We start from the raw sequence: 22,060 nt of genomic DNA, 5'->3' as shown, positions 1-22,060 counted from the left end.
TGGTCAGGGTGTGTGACACATGCCTAAGGCCCGTGGGGTCCCAGGCTCAGGCCCATGGGGTCCCAGGAGGTAGGGCAGAGGCAGATGCATTGTGCCGTGGCCAGGCTGTGGGAGTCAGTGGCTGGGTCCCTGGCTGGCCTGTCCATAGGTCCTGCTGCAGCTGTGGCCAAGGGCCAGGGGACATAGGGGCAGGGGTGGGGAAGCAGGGAGACACAGGATGGGGGCTGGGTGGGGCTGCGGGGGGCGGAGGGGGCAGGAGGACAGCACAATGCCTCCAGACCATCTCTCTGCAAGCAGCACTCAAAGTCAGCCCCCAGCACTGGTCCCTGCCCCGCTAGTCTCCCTTCTAGGTCATCCCCTCTTCCTTTCAAGCTATAGACAGGGAGTGAGTTCAAGGTCCTCCCACTCCCACTGGAGGTTTGGGGAAACAGTCCTGGCAAGAGGAGGGGGGCAACGTGTTCACTATAGGAAATGGGCAGCACAATTGCATTCTAATAAATCAGTGCAGATTTCCGAGCAGTACGGCATCTCTCGGGCTCCGCGGGCCGTGGAATTCAATAGGATATGCTTCAGCCTGTCAGCTAATGGGCTGCTGCTGGAGGCCACGTGATCCAACCTTCCCAGGGACGTTAAACGATGCTGAAAAGTGGCCCAGATTTATCTATCAGCGCAGTGTGTGTCCCTGCCTGTGGGCGTGTCGGGAAATGACAAGTTCTGAAAACAGGTCTCTGTGAGCAAGGTGGGAGGGGACAGGGTTTTCAGGGCTGCCCTGTGCTGGGGTTGTCGCCAGCTCACCCAGGTGACACACTGCTCCACGACAGAGAGCATGAGTTTCCCCACCTGTTAAATCCATTATTTGATTACTACTCCCTCTCTCACCTGTCATTCATTCCCAGGCCATTCCACCTACTATGTACTGAGTTGGGGGCCAGGTGCTGCCAGGGCTGCCCATGGGATGGACAAGGCTCTGCCCTCCTGGTGGGAGGCGAGAGGGCATTAAATAACCGCCATGAATGTGTAACCGATTCACTTTGTTACACAGCAGAAACGAACACACCATTGTAAAGCAATTATACTCCAATAAAGATGTAAAACAAATAAAAATAAAAATAACCACCATGAGAAGTGCCATCAATTCTCATGGCTCTTTATCACCGGGGCCGCCGCCAGCTTCCTGTTGCCGGGATCCCTGCACACCGTCCCACTCCATGGTCCACCCTCCAATCCTAAGCTCAGTTACCTGTCAAACCACAGCCCCGATCACAGTGTCCTCTGAACGCTCTCCAGTGGCAAGGAGGACGTCCTCAGGGTGGCCTGCGCTGCCCGCAGGGCTGGCCGTCTGCCAGCCTCCCCTGCCCCACGCCGTCCTCGTTCTCTGGGCCGGATCTGCGCGCAGGGCCTCCCTCCTCTCTGCTCTTAGTTAAACCCCGTCCATCTCACAGCATCAGGTGGGCAGGGCCATGTCTGGTTTTGCTCGCATCCCCGCCTCCCCAGGGCTGGCGCGGTGCTGGCAGGAAAGGGAGAGAGGGGTGAGCCAGCTGAGCAGGCCTTAGCCAGGTCACAGGGTCCCTGGCAGGGCTGGCAGAGGTACAGACCCCCACAGGGCACAGGGCACGGGAATCCAGAGGGGCCACAGGAGTCAGGCAGGGAAGTGCAGCTGTGAGGATCGTTATCTGACTCACGTGTTTAAAGGTCCCTAGGATGCAGGCAAAGGACTGATGGTGGACGAGCAGTGGAGGTGGGTGGCGGGCGCGCCGGGGGGACGGTGTGGGGCTGGGGAGCCGTGGGTACCTTCCCCACTGAGGGAGGGATGGAGGGCTGGCCCAGATGGGGGCTGCCAGCGAGGGTTCAGGGTTTAGGAGGAAGGAGCTGCTTTAGAGCCTACATCCCACTGGCCCCTACAGACCAGGAAGGGTCCCTGAGCCCCCGCTCCCCTGTGCGAGCCCCAAGGCAACGGTGTTTGGGCTCACTGAGTCCTCTTGCAATGCCCCCCCCCCCCGGGGAACTTAGGGGAGGGAGAATAGCCTGCTCCCTGAGGGCTTTCATTTATAATCTGGAAAGAGCCATAGTCCTACTAAATAAAACAGCCTCGGTACAGACTTGCAGGGTCTACTATAATTGCCTGGGAAGAGCCAGTCTGCTGCTTTTTTTTTTAATTTGCATTTTTCAAAGTGTTTAATGGAGATTTATACAAAAAAACAGCCTATTGGGTAAATGCACAACTTTACATTAGGCTGAGAAGGCTGAGGGGATACTGGGTCTTCACCCCTCACTCCTCACATGCACTGGTTTCAGCAGTCAGAAGGCCACCTTCACAGACTAGCAGATACAGAGACCAAACTAGTGGTTACCAGTGGGTGGGTGATGGGGAGGGGAGGGGGCGGGGGCAATACAGGGGGAGGGGATTAAGAGGTACAAACTATGATGTATAAAATAACCTCCAAGGATATATTGTACAACACAGGGAATATAGCCAATATCTTACAATAACTATACATGAGTATAACCTTTAAAAATTGCGAATCACTATATCGTACACCTATAACTTATATATCGGTAATATTGTACATCAACTATACTGCCTCGGTTTAAAAAGTTGTTTTAAAAGTAAAAGAAGCCGGAATATTACTCAGCCATAAAAAGAAACGAAATTGAGCTATTTGTAATGAGGTGGATAGACCTAGAGTCTGTCATACAGAGTGAAGTAAGTCAGAAAGAGAAAGACAAATACCGTACGCTAACACATATATATGGAATTTAAGAAAAAAAATGTCATGAAGAACCTAGGGGTAAAACAGGAATAAAGGCACAGACCTAGTTGAGAATGGACTTGAGGATATGGGGAGGGGGAAGTGTAAGCTGTGACAAAGCGAGAGAGTGGCATGGACATATACACACTACCAAACGTAAGGTAGAGAGCTGGTGGGAAGCAGCCAAATAGCACAGGGAGATCAGCTTGGTGCTTTGTGACCGACTGGAGAGGTGGGATAGGGAGGGTGGGAGGGAGGGAGAAGCAAGAGGGAAGGGATATGGGAACAGATGTATATGTATAACTGATTCATTTTGTTATAAAGCAGAAACGCATTTTAAAAAAAGGAAAAAAAAAAAAAAAAAAAAGAAGCCTGCCTTCACCCATTCCCTCATTTATTTCCCGAGCACCTCCTCTGACCGGGGTGGGATCCAGGAGTGAATGCACACAGCCCTCCCCTAGAGAGAGAATCACCTTGCAGTGGGTTAAAGGGACACACAAGGGCTGGGGCGGGGGGACCCAAGCCAGCCTTCGAAAGTGGGGTCAGCTTTGCAGAGGAGGAAGCTTACCAGGCCACAGGGGAGGGAGTGCATCTGGGGCAGAGGGAAGAGCCTGGACGTAGCCCTGGAAGAATGGAAGAGATGGGGCTTTGAGGAATGGTCGAAAGTGTGCTGAGTCCTGAGCTAAGGTTCACCGGAGAAAGAGGCAGCCTCTCGGCGGGCTGCCCCGCCGCCCACCTCCAGGGGATGCCCCCAAGGTCCTTCCCTGGGTGTCACTGCCCCCTGCACAGTGCACAACCTTCACGGCTGCATGTGGTGGGCCTTTTGTTGGGGCTGGGATAAAGCTGGGCCCCAAATGGGCAGGTCCCCCAAACCAAGTGGGGAGTTTGAGCTGGATCCAGGTGGCAGGAAGCCGTTTTGTGTCTTTCGGGAGGAGGGTGACACGATCAGAGTGGCATTTTGGAAAGACCACTCTGGCAGCCTGTGGAGAATTTGTTGAGGTAGAGAGACAGTTGGCTGCCAAAAAATGGTCCGTATAGAACACGTATTTTGCAAAAAGATATAACAAAAGCCTAATTCATTTCATCTGCAAAGTGATGCTGCAAATCAACAAGAAAAAGACCAGTCAAAACATGGGCAAAGAACACGAGCAGCCAGTTTGTAGGAAAGGAAATACTCATGACTTTGAAACACAGAAGAAAGCTTCTCAACCTCATTTGTAAGAGAAACAAATTAAATGTGTAATGAGATGCTGCCATGTTTTTTTCACCAACCAACTGGCAAAGGTTAGCGTTTTGATAACAAGCCTCGTTGGGGAGGATGGGGGATCTGGCCCTCTCACACACTGTTGGTGGGACTGAAAATTGGTGTGGCCTCTTGGGAGGGCAATTTGGCAATACTGATTGCAGTTTAAAATGCACATACCCTTTGACCTAGTAATTCGACCTGTAGGATGTACTCATACGTGTGCATAAAGATGCATGTACAAGAACAATCCCTGCAGCACTTTATGTAGTAACAGAAAACTGGAAGCAAACTAAATGCATCAATTGGGGGCCATGTAAGTAAACGAAAATATTCTAAGTCATTATAGTGCATCGCATAATGGCATGACAATGGTGTCATTAAAAATCTGAGGCCAGGGCTTCCCTGGTGGCACAGTGGTTTAGAGTCCGCCTGTTGATGCAGGGGACACGGGTTCGTGCCCCGGTCCGGGAAGATCCCACATGCCGCAGAGCGGCTGGGCCCGTGAGCCATGGCTGCTGAGCCTGCGTGTCTGGAGCCTGTGCTCTGCAACGGGAGAGGCCACAACAGTGAGAGGCCCGCATACCGCAAAAAAAAAAAAAATCTGAGGCCAGCTGACATGTACATATCATGCAACAACCTCCCAGAAACAGTGTTAAGTGAAAAGTAGAGTGCCGGTGAGTGGATACACACATACGTAAGAATTCACGTATGTGTACAGACTGTCTTTGAAAGGAACACACAAAACCCAGAAACTATAGCTGCCTCTGGGGACAGACTGGAGAATTGAAGCACAGGGGTGAAAGGGAGATTACTTGTCACTGTACATCTTTTTGTGCTGTTTTTATTTGTTTTAGTCATTATATATATGTATTAATATCATATGGGCATTTATATATGTGTGTATCTCCACTGCATATTTTTAAAAAATTATTGCAGCCACTATAGAGAACATAATGGAGGTTCCTTAAAAAACTAAAAATAGAGTTACCATATGATCAAACAATCCTAACTCTTGGGCATATATTGGGAGGAAACTCTAATTTGAAAAGTTGCATGCATCCCAATGTTCATAGCAGCACTATTTCCAATAGTCAAGACATAGGAGCAACCTAAATGTCCATCGACAGATGAATGGATAAAGAAGATGTGGTACATATATACAATGGAATATTACTCGGCCATAAAAAAGAATGGAATAATGCCATTTGCAGCAACATGGATGGACCTAGAGATTATCATACTAAGTGAAATAAGTCAGACACAGAAAGACAAATATCACTTATATGTGGAATCTAAAAAAATGGTACAAATGAACTTATTTTCAAAACAGAAATAGACTCACAGACAGAAAACAAACTTATGGTTACCAAAGGGGAAAAGGTGGGGGGAAGGGATAAATTAGGAGTTTGGGATTAACAGATACACACGACAATCTATAAAATAAACAAGGACCTACTGTAGAGCACAGGGAACTATATTCTATATCTTATAATAACCTGTAATGAAAAAGAATTTGAAAAAGAATAGATGTATGTGTGTATATGTGTGTGTGTGTGTGTGTGTGTATAACTGAATCACTTTTCTGTACACCTGAAACTAACACAACATTAAAAAAAAGAAAAAGAAAAAAATTACAGCAACCACATGAAGCCCAGGTGGCTGAGTGTCATTCCCATGCAGCGGAGGCTCATTTTACCATGTCCTCGGGGAATGAATTTCCACGAACGTGAATTTTCCAGATACATTATAAGAATCAGAACTCTTTAAAAGCTTTTTTTCAATAAAGGAAACCCCTGTAAAACGTATAATATCCTTCCATAGTTTATCAAGAGTGTGGAATGTGTGCAAACGTTTCCTGACTAGGAAGCAAAGGGCGCTTTGCCCCTGCACTCAGGGCCCCCGTCGGCCGTAAGGGGCTCCTGTCCCTCCCCAGCCTGTCTGGTGCCACTTGACACACAGCGTGTGAGCTCAGAGAAAGGGCTGACACAAGAGCGTCATTTCTGGACCGGGAGCCTGGGTCGGGGCAGACGTTCCGGATGTCGTGACGCTGGTGGCCCCCACAGGGGTGGCTGGAGTCCTGGGACGTTTTGACCTTGCAGTAACGGGGGCAGCTGCTTCCCTCTCCCTGCTGTCCGCCGCAGAGTCTCTCTGGTGGCCTGTGGGCTGGTGGAGGGCAGGCTACTGCGGCCTTAGGCAAGGTGAGAAGCTTCTCCAGACCTAAGTTTCCCCAGCTGTGAAAGGGGAGTGATATCACCCAATGGCCAGGGTGACTCTGGGGCCTGGGACAAAGCTGGTCCTCCACACATGGACACCGTTTTCACCACTGGCCACCCTTGCCCACACTGCCTGGCACACTCCTGTCCCAGTTATGGGAACCTGGCCTCCTAGGTTCCCCCACCACCACCATCACTTTGCTGCCCAGCCGAGCAATTCCCAAGGCCTCCTGTTCTGTAAACCTGGCTGGGTTGGGGTGCCTTCCAGGAAGCAGAGACCGGCGAGGCCTTTTTTATTACACGCCAGGGCTTTTCAGAGAAGTGTTTGCTGATGTGGTGCAACTCAAGGTCTCCCCAGAGCCTCCCACTTCCACATGTTCTCAGCTGCCTCTGTTGGCGGGTCTCACCCGCCCTTCCAAGGGGGGCCCATCGCGGCAGCACAGAGGAGAACCGTCTGGAGTGCGGTCCCGTCTCCACGAGGCCGGGATTCCAAATTGGCTTTGGCATTTCTAAGTCACTTAATCTCAGTTTTGAACCTCAGTTTCCTCATCTGTAAAATGGGGAGATAGTAAGAGTATCCATTTCCCAAGCATGCTTCTCAGGCTAAATGAACTAACACATGTAATGTACCTGGCACGGTCTGGCCGATGTATGTGCTCAGGGAATGTGAATGAGGAATGTGGTTACATTCCCCCACCTGTGTTGTGACATGGCTTCCACCAGCTACCAGAGGAGCCCTGATGCCATTCGATTCCCCGCACTGAGGCTGCTTTGTGCAGGGCGGACCTCCTCAGCAGACCTATAGCTAGAGCTGGCTTGGCCAGACCACCCGTCTCTAAGCCTGAAGATGCCAGCGCCTTGGGCTGTGTGCTCTGTTCCAGCCTGGGAAGGGCACACACTCTGTCTGGGCTCCTCATCTATTCTCCAGTCCTGGCCCCGATCCTCCTCAAGGGGAAACTTCAGTGACCTGCTTTGGACTGGGCTTTCCAGGGAATGGGAAGGCTCCCCAAGGAGCTTGGAGCTGAGCTACAGCCAAGCCACAGAGCCTAGGACTGGAATTCTTAGTGGGAAGATACAAGATATTCCCAGAATCCCCTGACTCTGGAGTCTTAGGAAACCCATGTGCCCCCCATCACATTGTGCTTCTCAAGTGGAGACTATGTAGTGGGGGTGAGATGCTCTGTGCAGCTGTAAGATAAACACAGTCACTTTCTTGGAGCAGCAATTTTATTGGAAGTTTGAAGCATTTTTATAGTAAAACAAATATGAATTGAGGCAAAAAGGTCACATGTGTCCACCAAGTCCCATTTCATTTTTTCGACTTGGATGTACAGGAAGAACACATTTCCCAGTATCCCCTGCACTCAGGTTGGGGCCAGGGGACCAGATTCTGGCCAAGGGCATGTGGGTGGAGGTGAAGTCACCTATCCCTGAACAACCCACTCCTGCAGTCTTCCAGTCTTCTCTTCCTTTTGGAGGCAACTGGGAAGCCGTCCTTGAGGAGAAAGAGCCCAGGCAGGAAGCAGCCGGGACCCTGCATGGAGGAGTGTCATCCTGGAGAGCCCCCTGACCCTGTCAGATTTGCACAGGCAAGAAGTAAACCACAGGTGTGTTCAGCCGCTGTGATTTGGGGGTTTAGCTCAGCATCACATAAGTCAGCATCCTGACTAAAATATGGACATAATATGGAGCCCAAAGCCATATTTACAGGACGTTTAAAGCTAAGACATGAGCCTTCAAGTAAGTGGCTGCTTGCAGCTGGCGTCTGCATCATGCCCACAGGCTTCTGACCTGCCAGTCTGGGCTGTATTTTTCTCCAGCACCGTCAGTGATAGACCCAGTGACCCACTGATGCCACGGCCACTGGCCCTGGAAATGGCTCGAAGCACAGCTATGTAAGCGCCTGCGGAGGAGCTATTGAGGTTGAGTGTCTGAGCAGATCACATGGCTCCTGCCTGATGACTGGGGCCAAGTGAGAAATGAGCCCAGCACCGGCCTCTGAGGTCCCCACGACCATTCTATGGGGGGTGAGAGAGGACGGTCCAGCTCCTGCCTCGGGCCCTGGGGTGAACCCGCCCTGACTGGTCACTGTTGCCAGCACGATGCACGTCTTCCAGGAGCCATGGCTGGGCTCAGGCGGCGGCGGGAGGAGGATGCTCTGGTCATGATTTCAAACAAGTTACTTCTCCCAGGCCCCCAGTTTTGCCACAGGTAGAAAATTGGAAGTGATGATGATGATGAGGGCATTTGAAGCTATTTCCTTACATGCAACCGTAATATATAAAACAGAACAACAACCAAAACAACAGAAAAGAAAGAAACAGACAAAAACAGAACAGCCAAGCTGCTCTTGGGCACCATGGAAGGAGGCCTGAGCTCACATCCCTAACTTGCTGGGCATTTGGGCAGGTCCCATCCCCTCTCTGGGCTTCCAGTGTCCCGTGTGTGAGATTGACAGGCTGGAAATGCTATGGCCGTGGATAGAATGTTATAACAAAGCGCATTACTTAGAGATAAAGCTGGAGCTGCTTGGGTTAAAAACAGAGTGCGGTCTGAGCCCTGAGGGGCACCACCAGATGCCCAGGGCTTCTGTGGGAGGCAGCTGCATGGAAAGACCCCTGGAAGGCATGCCTGGCCTGGTTCATGGGCCAAGGCAGTGCTAACCTCCCAGGCTGCTGGGGCAGCCTCCCCACCTGGTGGGGGGACCGCGAGTGACAAACCTGGGTTTCTTCAGCAGGGAGCAGGGTGGCAGCTCTTACTGCACGGCCGAGCCATGACCTGCGGGCACAGGAGTCTAAGACCAAGGGGCTGGCACAGAGTCGGAGCACAGGGAATGTGCAGGATCTGAATGTTTCACAAAATGGAGAACCCAAGGGGTCCAAAGAACAAAGGAGTTCCTGGGGGTGACAGAGCCTGCCTGAGTGGCCCCCCACTGTGGAGGGGCTGTGGGAAATGATGCCTCTCTGATGCCATTGGGTGGTGGTTTCCAAGGGGCAGGGATCCCATTTATTTATAACTCCAGGCCATCTGCCTTTCTCTTTCCACCGGGTGGTCCACAGGCTGAGAAATGTTCAGAGCAGACACAGGCTACCCACAAAGGGTCAAGGGCAGGGCTGGCGCCAGGACAGGGCCACCAGGTGTGTCAGCAGTACCAGGTGGCCTCTTTGGAGCATCTTGAACCACTAAGTTCTCCAGGGAGCTGCCCCGCCCTGAGCCTCCCCATGGGGGCCGAGCTTGCGACACACCCCACCCAGCCTGGCGCTGTGGGCAGTGGCTGCTGCCCACACAAAGCTGGAAGGAGCCACCTTCTCCCCCAGGGCAGGCGCGCCGCCAGAGTCTCTACGAGGTGGCCAGGCTCTAGGGGCACGTCACTCCCTCCCTCAGGGAGACTGTCCCCAGTGGATCAAGGGTTGGGTGCTTTTCCAAACTCCTTCCTCCATCTCCCCCAGGATCTCACAGGTTCCTTGAGGCAATATTTAGCTCCCCAGCCAAACATTAACCATTAGAGGAGGAAAAAATTGGAAGGATCCCCTTTCTCCCCAGCTGACCCCAAATGAACAAGCCCTGTCCACCCTGCTGGATTTGCTGTCACTAGTTACCACACAGAAGAAACCGTCGGTACTTTGCAGTACTTTGCAGCCGTTTCTACGTGGGGCCTGCGTGCAGAGACACTCAGCTCTGTTTTATTATTGCATTTTACGAAGTTACCAAGACAACTGAGGCCAAGTAACAGAACCTCGACTTTATGCGCCATGAAAATTTAATAAAGAAATTTTAAAGGCTTTTAAGAAGCAGAAGCTGCAGTCCAGCAGCAGCAGGGAGGAGGGACAAGCACGTGGGGCCGTCCACCAGACCTGGAGGAGCCTGGCCTGTCAGGGCCATCCATGTGGGCGGGAGTGATCTCTGGCATCTGTCTAGTTCAAGCATATCGAGACCGGTCCTTTCCTCAAAGGACATTTATTAAGACACTTCCTGGTGCCAGGCTCTTTACATTGGTTACGACCCCATCTCCACTGTGCAGGAGAGGAAGAGGGCAGGGGGTGGAATCACTGGTCCATGGCCATGGTCACATAGCTAGAGAGTGACAGGCCCGGACAAAGACACCCGCTCTTCCCACAGCGCTCAGGGCCTCTTCTGGGATTCTCCTTTTCCCTGTTCTGATGCAAGAAGTTCTGAAGGGAAATGCTCCAGCTGACTCTCTTCATCCCCCAGCTCCTTGCCTTGCTTCTGCAGCCTGAGAGGGGGCTGGAGGGACATGGTGAGGGGGGGCCCCAAACTACCGCCCTGGTTGGAATCTTAGCAAATGCCTTCGTGTCGGAGGAAATGTTCTACTTGTGAGCCTCCTGGTGAGCGTGTTATGTTACCTCAGGGCTGCAAAGACCCTCTTTCCTCTGCTCCCTAAATAAGGCTCAGAAGCAATTTTGACATTTTATACCAAAGCTCAATGGTGCTCAGTGTGTGTGTGTGTGTGTGTGCGTGCGCACACATGCATGTATAAGCAGTATGCTGTGTGGTTTTCCTAGTTATAGAAAAATTAAGCCTTCTGGTTACCAGAGATGGAGGTAATTGAATATGTTGCCTGTTCTGCAAAGCTCCTTTGCCCCTGGAACAGAAAAAAAAAAATCGAACATATTTTATGAGGGAGAAATTCATATACCGTATGGGAAAATTTCTCCCCTATCTGTCAGACTCAGTAGGAGATTGGCAAAAATACCAATCAGGGTTAGTTTGCCTCGCTTGGAGAGGACAGCTCTCAGCCACTGAGCGAGATCTCATCATTTCTGAGTTTTGAGGGAAGGGACTCAAATGCCAGCTAGTCAAGCCAGTTCTCAAGGCTGGGACCGAAGAGTTTAGGGCATTCATCAAGAAATGAAAAAAAATTAAGCTATTTTGGAGTAATATTTTGCCAATCACAAGGCAAATTCCAGGTGTCAGAGGAGCAGCGGAAACCATTTTTCACCCCGTGAATGTCTTCAACTACGTGAGGATGAAGTGGGGTGGAGAGGGAGGGGGGCTGACTGCTCTGGCTTCATTTGTCCTGATGGATTAGAACATTCCAGGAGGAACCTTTTCCCTTCATCCCTTTACACTTTGCAGGAAACCAGAAGCCGGTCTGAAGATAACTCGGCGTCCCAGCAGCATTTGGGTTTACAAAATGCTTTCACGTGTATTACGCTTTCCACCTCTTGTCTTCCGTTCGCAGAGACAAAGTGAGAGAGGAGCTGTCACCCACGGTGCAGCTCAGGAACCCGGAGCCCATAGAGCTCAGTGCGAAAGAGCAGGTGGGACGGCCCCAAGCTAAGCCCCGGAACCCCAGGACCACCTGAGCCATCACCCAGCCTCTCTCAGACGTGGGTTTCTGCGTCTGTGAAATGGGGCCAAAACCCTCTCCCTGCTGGGCTGTAGGAGCACTGAGGCGCCATCATGAGAGCAGTTATCGGGCCAAGAAAGGAGCAAGGCGTTGGGGGCTGGGCTCTGCCTTTCACCAGCTGGGAGGCCTTGGGCAAGTCACCTGACCTCCTGGGCATCAGTGCCCCCAGCTATGAAAAGAGGGTGATGAGAATCCTCATCCTTTGTGGGGTCGTTGGGAGGATGGAGGTAGAAGTACTTGGCAAACTGTGAAGCGTCAAACAGAGGGTACACTCACGTGGGAAAGGGAGTTGATTCTAGAAAGGCACGGAACACCAGTCCAATGTCTAGGCTCGTCCCCAACCTGGTCCTACTCACCCTGACAAACTACATTCACATCAGGATTATCTGCTCTGAACTAACCAACCCCCCACAGATGCTGCGGGGCTGGAGAGACAGGCTGGATGCCCGATGGAGGAGCCGTGGTGGGCATGATCCAGCCCAGTGGCCCTTAGTCTCCCAGACGGGGCTGCCCATGGGGGACGCAGCCCAGAGCAGAGCCCGGGCACGAAGGAACACGGAGAGACTGCCCAGGGTCAGAGGAGCCGCTGTCTGCCGGGGTCCCGGGACACGGACATGTTCACAAATCAAACCGCCAGGGCATCCGCAGGGGGATGGGGAGAACCAGTGTTGCAGCTCAGGCTCCCCCGCCGGGCCCCCTGAGCAGTCCCAGCCAGCACCTGTAGGGCCCCGGCTCGGTGCCCGAGGGGCCAGCGTGAATCCAGCACCTGCCTGACCATGAAATAACTCACTGCTTGGTGGGAACGAACGCCGTGACACCACAGCACAAGTGTGATAACGAAGGATTTCCCAGGTTCTCACAGGTAGAAGGAGGAGGAGGCTCACCGTTGCGGGGATGGCAGTGGGGACACTTGAGCTGGGCCTTGAAAGAGAAGTAAGTTTCCACTGGACAGAGCGAGGGTCCCGCAGAGGGAACAGCAAAGGCGGGAGAGCACCGAGCAGATCCGGGCCCCGTGGCCCTCCCAAGGGGGTGGGAACCGGCACATTCTCTCCCGAATGGTAGCAACAGACACAAAGGGCCTGTTGGGAGCGCAGAGGCTGCTCCTGAGGGCTGGGGGCTGAGCGTGGATTGAGGGTGGAAAGGTAGGAGGGGACTGGATCACGAGGGGACTTGAATGCCGGGTCAGGGAGCTTGGGCTTTATCTGGGAAGACAGAGGGTTGACTGGACTGGGGGATTGTGCAGTCACCTCTGTGGTTCTCAGAGTCCTCCCTGGGCTGAAGGGGACAGAAGATGGTTGAGGGGTTTAGGAGGCAGAAGACTGACGCAGTGCAGCCAAGAGATGATGGGGTCTGAGCTGGGAGAGTGGATGGAGGACAAACAAGAGGGACCCAGGAGTTTGGGGACGGAGGCTCCTGTCTCCAGGGGAGACATGGGGAGGGGCCTGTTGGGACCAGCAGTACCAACAGACGCACCGAATCCAAATCGCCTTTACAAGCCCCGTTCTGACCGGGCTGTGGGGACAGAGCTCCTGACCGTAACAGCAGAGAAGCCAAGCACATCCCCTGGGAGGCAGGAAGGAGGGGAGCAGGCAAGGCCAGCACTGAAGGGGGAAGGATGCTTTCCGGGTACCCCAGAAGGGGCCCGGCGGGCCCAGCGGGAAAGGATGGAGGCGGGCAGTGGCCCAGGGATGCACGCAGCCGGAGCTGGAACGGACCGAGCCTGATCTCATCCGTTCATTGAAGCCACTCTGGGTGCCGGCCCTGCAGGGGCTCAGCCAGTGAACAGTGACAGCGTCGGTGTGGGAGCACCAACAGGAGGGGCAGGAAAGGCAGGAGAGGATGGGGGAGAAGAGGCCAGGATGGAGCCCGAGGGCCCTTCTCAGGGCTGGGCTGATCCCATGGGCAGAGCTCAGGGACCCAGATCCCCGCGGAGCCCCTCTCTTCCAGGAGGAAGGAAACACCTGCCTTTGCAATCACTTCAATTACACCCTACAAAACGAGCAGCAATTACCAAAGGGGATAAACACAGTGGGACTTCCTATTAGGCACGAGGCGGTGGGGGAAGTCTCCTATCACTCACTCTAATAATGCAGCAGGCTCTTGATTCTTCCTGTTCAACGGCACTGAGAAAATAGGGCCCACTCTGTCACTGACTGGCCTCCTGTAAGATGGCAGCCTCGTTTCCCCAGTGCTCACCGAGGGCCGTGGGGCTTCTCAGGCCCTGTCTGCCCTGGAGGGACTCCTTCTAGACAGTGACCCTGGGGGGCCACCCAGCAACCTGCCTCCAGATGACACACAAGGGGTGGGGAGAGAAAGGTCCTCGTCCTGGGAGCTGAGGTTCACATATCACCTCAGACAATGTGGCTGGAATTCAGCCTGTCGATACATTTTTTTTTTTCCTAAAAAATTCAGTGTGCTTGGTTAGTTTGGAACCTGATGATTGCACCCGATTTTGGCAAGTGAATGTTTTCTGGAAATCGACTTCAAGAAATGGTATAAAGTTAGAACTTGGTCTAAAAGACGCTTTGCTGCTTGCAGCTGCTAACAAGTGTGCAGGGTTACGTTTACTTGGGTTGTTGGCTGTGCCATCCATTTGCAGTGGCTACAGGGCCCGGGAGAGTGTACAGGCTCTTCAAACTCATTTTCTTTCAGTGGACTGTTTAGGAACACCGATCGCCCCAGCCCATGACACCAGATGCTGTGACAGTGTGCAGAGCCCAGGGGGACCCCGAGCAGCCCCAGAGCAGGGAGAACCCACCCACCAGTGGTCTGTGTTTGGAGCTGGATTCACACCCACCTGGGGACACAGAGGGGATGGGGCTCTGGAGTCAACCGACAGACCTGGACCAAGGCCTGACTTACCCCGTGACCTCCCAGGCCTTGTTTTCCCTCTGAAAATGGGAACAGCGTTAATGAAACTGCCCCAGATGACTGGAAAATGGAGCTGATGGCACCTCTAAAACGTCCCCACGTGGGAGGCGCTTGCTGCCCATTGGGTTCCTCCTGCCCCTCCCACCTTTGGAAGGGAGGCCACCTGGCTTGCTTTTTGCTGGGAAAACAGAGACGTTTATTTTCTTTATAGAAAGAGTCTCCTGTCACCTAACAGCCCAGCATGGGCTCTGCAGGGCTCGGGTAATGCTGGGGCCCTCTGGGCTGGGGAATGGCTGTGGCCTTGGGTCTGCCCTGGGCCCCCAGGAGCAGGAGGGCAGAGGCAGCGGACTGCGGGTATCGCACGGGAGCCACCCTGCCGGGGGTAAGTAAGTAAGTAAGGCAGGCTTTACTGCTTGAGAGAACGGGCTTCTGGCCGGGAGGCAGGTCAGGCAAGGGTTAACAGAGCCCCACTGCCCCAAAATAACTTGCCAACAGTTGGATGAACAACTTTCCGTTTGGGTTAAAAAATACTTCTAGGAGGGTGATTCCAAGCCATTCATTTCAACAGATACTTCTCGAGTACCTACGATGTACCAGGCTCTGTGCTGGACCTTGAGGCAACTGCTCCCATCGGTTGGGGTGAAGGGCACTGGGATCAGAGACAGGGAAGGATGTGAGGAGGAGGAAGAAAAGAAAAGCAGGAGAAGGAGGATGTCCGTGCTGGTCTAGGACACACCTCTGCCACCAATGACTTTCTCCCTGACCCTACATCTGTGAGCATTTTCTGAGTCCTACTGTGTGCCAGGCACTGTGCTATCAATGCCTTCAAAGACCCTTCATGCTCCTCACTCAGAGCCTGATGGTCAGCTAAATCCAGGGCCCCCAGGGTCCTATAACAAGGACCCTCTGGAAAGGGCCCCATTAACCCCAAATCCAACAACACTCTGAGAGCTTGGCTGTACAAGGGCAGTCTCTTGTCTGCCTGTGGTCAGCAGGCCCTGGACCCTGACTTGCCTGGGGCCATTTTCCAAAATGCTACCTTTGGCTGCCTCTGAGGCTTCCCCTCTGAGCGGGGGCTGCCTGGGGACACGGATGGAGACAGGGAACGGGTCTCATGGATGGGAGGGCACGGCTCCCCTTTGCCCGGCTTCTGACATCCAGCTCCCGCTCGCTCTGGTCCTGACGCAGGTCTTACTATCCTTCCCTCTGAAGCCCCCTCCTCCCCTCCAGGGCACCCTGCACACTCTGGGCACACTTGGTGATCACCCCACCCATGCAGGGCTTCAATCCGAGGCCACGTGACTGGGGGACTCCTGCTTTGGGGCCAAGGTCAAACAAAATGATCTCAGAGGCTCCTGCCAGCTCTGAGACTTCAGGAGCCTTCCTCAGTTACCGCTTAGTTAATCATATCTTGATGAACAACACATGCAACACTGCAGCAACAGGCAAGCTCATGAAATCAACGAGGTCGGTCTGTTAACCACACCCACATAGCACATGATTGCGGTGGGTGAGTCCCGCAGGCCTGCTGGGTATTTCCACTTCATTTTCACAGAATGGCTGGTAGGAAGTGCACATGATGTCCCTGGGCTCTAACCGTTTTCTCTTTGGGGCCTCAGCAGACCCCAGTCTCGGCTGCCTCAAGTTCTTTCTTCTCCGCAGCTCTCCGTCTTCGGGTTGTTGGTGCCCCCTTCCCCAAACACAGCAGTTTTATCCCCGGCTGTGGCTTCCCATGAGCCCAGAATAGAAGAGGCCATCTGTCACGTTTTGGATATCATTTGTCCGCTGATGGCTCGCAAGCAGGTGGGCCACCAAGAGGTGCTGGGAGGAGGGCGGTTGAGAATCAGGCAGCCTCTGGAAGTGCAGCTTAGCAGAACATGGAGACGACTGGGGGGAATCTCAGGTGGGAATTCTCAGCATCCTGCCATCTCTCCCCCCGCAGGAAGCCTGGGGGTCTCTTGGGCTCGGAAGGGCTCAATCTTCTTCTGGGAGGACAGAGCGGCCCTCAGGACAGAGCGTGTCTGGAATGGGAGAGCTTGAGGGCACTGTTTGTGCAGGGCGGGGGATGGCCCTCAGCCAGCTGGGCTGCGGGGGTGGCCTCCTGCGGGGTGCCGCTGTGAGGGGGTCGGCCCCCCGATGTGGAGCTCCGGCCGCATGCCAGGCGCTTCTCGTCCAGCAGGGACAGGTGGTATTCACACAGGTCAATGAGCGAGGCTACCTGCTCGTGGAGTGGTAGCATCTTGAACTTCCTCTGGGCCAGGTAAAAGAAAGCCTCCACGAAGGCCTGCAGGCACATCCCTGTGGGTGAGAGACTGGGGTTAGTGGTGTGTGTGTGTGTGTGTGTGTGTGTGCGCGTGTGTGTGTGTGTGTGCGCGCGTGCGTGCAGAGGTGGCTCGGCACGCTGCCCTGGGAAGACCCGACTCCAACCACCAGGTTAGTGGTGTGTGTGTGTGTGTGTGTGTGTGCACGCGCGTGCGTGCAGAGGTGGCTCGGCACGCTGCCCTGGGAAGACCCGACTCCAACCACCAGGCTCTCTCCCCACCGCTGTCTCATTCTGGAAACGAAACGTGGCTGACTCAGAGTGCCTGCCCTGCGAAAGTCTAGCTGGGTTGTTTGCAACCACTTGCAGATTCAACCCTTAAGCGACCCTGTGAAGAAGGGTCAATGAACCTTTTTTTACAGATGGGGAAATTGAGTCTCAGAGAAGTGGAGAGACCTGGGCAAAGCCCAGTGGGTAGATAGCTGTGGGGCTGGGATTTAAACCTAGCCCGAAGCCTTATCCCTCTGCACCACCGTCAGATGTTCCCATTAAAACCCATCGCACTACGTTTATAATAAGGGAAAGGGGTATGAAGATGAGCCCAATCTGATGGCAATGTTCTATATCCTCATAGGGGTGTCAGTTACATGAGCGTGTGCATTTGTCAAAATCCGCAAATTATATTACCTTAAGATTGGTGCATTTTGCTACATGTAAATTTTACCTTGAAAAGTAAAATATACCTGACCCCTTCTCTACCCAAAACTATGTTCTGGAAGGTATTAATAAGAGTCCCCCTTATGCCCCTGGAATGTTCTTCTCCTACTTTGCCTCATAAACTCCTACTCATCCTTGGGATCTCAGCTGAAAATCACCTACTCAGCTAAACTTCCCCTGAGCCCCAGATTACATCCAGCTCCTGGTACAGGCTTCGGGCACTTTTCTTTGTCGCACCTTTGGTGGCTAGTTCAGGGTTTATTTATGTGGTTCTTTAACAATCTCTATCTTCCCTCTGGACGGCGGGCTCCAGCTCACCTCAGTCCCCCTGGTGCCAGGTCCCCAGCAGGCGCTCCGTATAGAGGGACAGACTACACGAGTTAATGAATGAATGGATGAGTCGGTGCCAGGTGCTTCACAGACATGCCTTTTCGAGGTCATTATTATGATGCCTCATTTTACAGATGAGGAAACTAACAATCAGAGATGTCGAGTAACTTCCCTAAGGTCACAGAGCCAGAGAATTGTGGCCTGGAAATTCAAACTCTGACTCCCCATTCTTTTAACTATGTTGTGCTGCATGAAAGGTTCTGAGTCTTCCCAGTGTCGTAGTTAAAATGAACCCCGTGGGGCTTCCCTGGTGGCGCAGTGGTTGAGAGTCTGCCTGCCGATGCAGGGGACACGGGTTCGTGCCCTGGTCGGGGAAGATCCCACACGCCGTGGAGCGGCTGGGCCCGTGAGCCATGGCTGCTGAGCCTGCGCGTCTGGAGCCTGTGCTCCGCAACGGGAGAGGCCACAACAGTGAGAGGCCCGCGTACCGCAAAAAAAAAAAAAAAAAAAAAAAAAAAAAATGAACCCCGTGATCCACATTCATGGGATTCCATGGACTTCTTGGGGAAGGTGGCTCTAAGCCATACCAAATGCCACACAGTATTCTGGATGAGGCCAGTCCCCACTCCACTAATCCACACCTTCCCAGTGGCCTTGTTTCCCGGCTCAGACGTGCTTAGTTGCCTGCTCTGTCACTGCAGGCAGAAGCCTGGCCTGGAGTTTGTAAATACTGGATATGGACCTTGGGATCTGAGAGGTCTTTTTGCGTCGGAAACTTGAGCTGAGCAAAGTTGTTTTTTCTTAATCTTCTTCTAAGTCCATCAAAGCTTTTTTGCTTGGCTTCTCTTGACTCCAGACCTTCTGCACGCCCCCTGCTTGGTCTTGACAGGTGTTGATAAAGAGGACAGTAACCCTTTTAATGTAAACAGAGGCCTGGTGCGGACAGAGACACTGGGGAATGGAGGCCTCAGTCTACAACCAGGAGACAGACGTTTCCTAATCACCGACTCTGGGCCAGGGCTCTCCTAGGCTGTGCGTGCATGTGTGTGTGTGTGTGTGTGTGTGTGTGTGTGTGTTACAGTCGGTGGGAGGATCTGGTACACACAGGGTGAAGAGGCCAGGATCTAAAGCCCGAGAAACCCAGTGCAGTCCCAGCCCCCAGCTTCCCACCCGTGTGATCTCAAGAGCACCGCTACTCCAAGTGTGGTCGACCCACGGGTGCCGAGTCCAGGAACTGTGTGTCCCTGGTCCCTGACAAGCTAAGGAGCTCTGGCCAGAAGGTAAATCACCCTCCTCATTCATCACATTGCTTAGTTCAGCTGGCAGTACTTTGTAGCAAGTCTTTCTCTTTGTAAAGGAAGCCACATGCATTTACATTCTGGCTCGAGTCTCTCATCCAGGACTGTAAGGAACAGTTCGTGACTGCAAGTGTCAGGAGCTCTGCGGTCTACACCCCCGTCCCCAGCTTTAATGTCACCACGATCTTGTCAAAATGCAGATTCTGGGGTGGGGCCCGAGACCCTGCATTTCTTTTTTTTTTTTTTCGCGGTGCACGGGCCTCTCACTGTTGTGGCCTCTCCCGTTGCGGAGCACAGACTCCGGATGCGCAGGCTCAGCAGCCATGGCTCACGGGCCCAGCCGCTCCGCAGCATGTGGGATCTTCCCGGACCGGGGCACGAACCCATGTCCCCTGCATCGGCAGGCGGACTCTCAACCACTGTGCCACCAGGGAAGCCCATAAATAGGATTGGGAATTAATTTTTTTATTATTATTATTTTTTTTGTGGTACGCGGGCTTCTCACTGTTGTGGCCTCTCCCGTTGCGGAGCACAGGCTCCGGACGCGCAGGCTCAGCGGCCATGGCCCACGGGCCCAGCCGCTCCGCGGCACGTGGGATCCTCCCGGACCGGGGCACGAACCCGTGTCCTCTGCATCGGCAGGCGGACTCTCAACCACTGCCCCACCAGGGAAGCCCCCCTGCATTTCTGACAAGCTTCCCAGTGGTACCCAGGCTGCTGGTCTACACTCTGAATAGTGAGAATTGAGCACCTTTTCTCAACACTCGTTTCCTTCCCTTAATTGGAGGCAGGCTGTGATTAGAGCTATAACGCACCAAAAAAATACAATGAAGACCTTTTCTGGAGGAAAAAACATGGCTAAACCTGGAAGAAGACATTCTAAAATGAGACATGGGATTTAATGTGTTATACTTGGTTTTCTTTTTGCTTGTCTACATTTTCTGATTTTCTATAGTAAACGTGTGCAATTAAAAAACATGCAATGGGAAATTCTAGAGAGTAGGAAGAGGTGATGCAGGGGCAGCTGCTTTTAATTATGAACCCTTTGCTACTATTTGAATTTGAAATCATTACTTTGAAAAAATACAATGCAAACTTTCTGCATGTGTTCTACTTTGATAAAAGTTATATATATGTATATTATATATATGTGTTATATATATACGTACATATATATGTGGGGATGAAGGGGAATGGACATTACTGACTCATGCATGGGTCACGTACACTGCGCCTGGTGCTCTGATCCTCACTACAACTCCCATTGTGCAGATGAGAAAACTGAGGCCCAGAGAGATGCAATAACTTGCCCTCAGGTCACACACTGGTAAGTGGCAGGGCTGGGGTTTGAACCCAGGCCTCAGGCACCGCTGATTCTGTTGAGAGTCCCCTGGAGGGCTTGTTGGAATACAGACTGCGGCCTCACCCCCAGAGTTCCTAGTTCTGAAGGTCTGAGGTGCGGCCTGAAAACCTGCACTTCGAACACGTCCCCAGGTGGTAATGAGGCTGCTGGTCAGGACCCCACTTTGAGAACCTGTCCCCACCCCGCCTCCTCCCACTGCTGAGTTCAGTCTGTTCTTTCTCCACTGCCAAAGACCATCTGCAAAAAGGGGCCTGCTTGCGAAAGGGCCTGCCCCCGAACTGCGAGAAGCTTGACTTTGGGCTAAAAATGCCTTTTAAGACACTCTGATTGAAAGCAGACTCAATCAGTTATTTTTAAAAGACTAATGATGGAGCTGGAAAAGCATGAACTTGTTCCAACTTTGCATTACGTCCTCTCTTGGTTTCTGAGAAACCTCACATCCCCGGTTTCTTCCAGCGTCATCACTTAACCGCTAAGGGGGTAGAGCTCCGTTGCCCTCTGTGAGGCACTGCCCATCTCTGTCTGTACTGATGGAGTCTAGACCTGAAAGGTTCTAGTGGGCCAGGCCACAAGGGCCCTGCAGACCAAGGTGGGATTTTGAATTTCCTGCTGAGGAAGATGGGTGGCCACTGGGAAGTTTCGAAGTGACACAGTCAGGGTGGCTGCTGCATTGACAGCAGGTGGCAGGGGCACATGAGAAAGAAAGCGGGGAGACCCATTAGGGGGCTAACTGTGCTGGTCCAGGTGAGGGCTGACAGTGGCTCGGACCAGACGGCAGTGGTGGAGGTGGTGAGGGATGCTGAGGTTCTGAATAGAGTCTGGGGGTCATGCCTGTGGCTCTGTGGCCTGCCGATGGGGTGGATGTGGGTGTGAGGGTGAGTCAGGAGCCCTCATGAAAGAGGGACTCTAACAGCAGGCTGAGGGACTGGCCTTCCTCTGAAGGCCTGTGGTTTTCAAACATTTTATGCATAAAATTGCCTGGGGACCTTGCCAGAAATGCAGGTTCCTGTTCCCGTCCCCTGGGGATTGTCTGTTGGTGATGAGGCCCTAGCTACTGCACTTGTAACTGCAGTTCTGGGGATTCGACCCACAAGGGTGATCAGGAAGCTTGGGAATGAACACTCCCTCTTGGCCATCTCTTGAAGGGCTCTTGAGGGGACAGTGCAGTAAAGAAGTTAAGAGCATGGCCTTTGAGAAACATAGCACTGGGCAATCAAGAACCTTTGGGGGGGCTTCCCTGGTGGCACAGTGGTTGAGAGTCCGCCTGCTGATGCAGGGGACACGGGTTCGTGCCCCGGTCCGGGAAGATCCCACATGCCGCGGAGTGGCTGGGCCCGTGAGCCATGGCCACTGAGCCTGCGCGTCCGGAGCCTGTGCTCCGCAATGCGAGAGGCCACAACAGTGAGAGGCCCGCATACCGCAAAAAAAAAAAAAAAAAAGAACCTTTGGGGATGCACAGAACAAGCTTTCTCCTCTTCAATCCCACTGCCCACCTCTCTCCCCCATCTTCATCTGCTTGGGCTGCCAAGTACCATAACAAAACACCATAGCCAGGGTGGCTCAAACAACAGCTGTCACAGCTCTGGAGGTGGGAAGTCCAAGATCAGGGTGCCAGTGTGGTTCGGTTCTGGTGAGGGCTCT

At 53.1% G+C, this 22,060-nt stretch overlaps 1 protein-coding gene across 1 annotated transcript in view; it reads right to left on the bottom strand.

Annotated features, from left to right (window-relative positions):
• Positions 1 to 15,981: 15,981 nt before the first annotated feature.
• Positions 15,982 to 22,060, bottom strand: part of LOC132491939 (tubulin polyglutamylase TTLL11-like) — a 142,105-nt gene continuing 136,026 nt past the window's right edge. The window contains exon 5 of the mRNA XM_060101009.1: positions 15,982 to 16,749. Coding sequence (XP_059956992.1) covers positions 16,457 to 16,749 — 293 coding nt within the window. The 3' untranslated portion in view covers positions 15,982 to 16,456. The remainder of the gene's footprint in view (positions 16,750 to 22,060) is intronic.

Source organism: Mesoplodon densirostris, chromosome 6, assembly GCF_025265405.1.
Source record: "Mesoplodon densirostris isolate mMesDen1 chromosome 6, mMesDen1 primary haplotype, whole genome shotgun sequence".
In the NCBI taxonomy this organism is placed as follows: Eukaryota; Metazoa; Chordata; class Mammalia; order Artiodactyla; family Ziphiidae; genus Mesoplodon; species Mesoplodon densirostris.
This window is presented reverse-complemented; position numbering and strand designations above follow the sequence as displayed.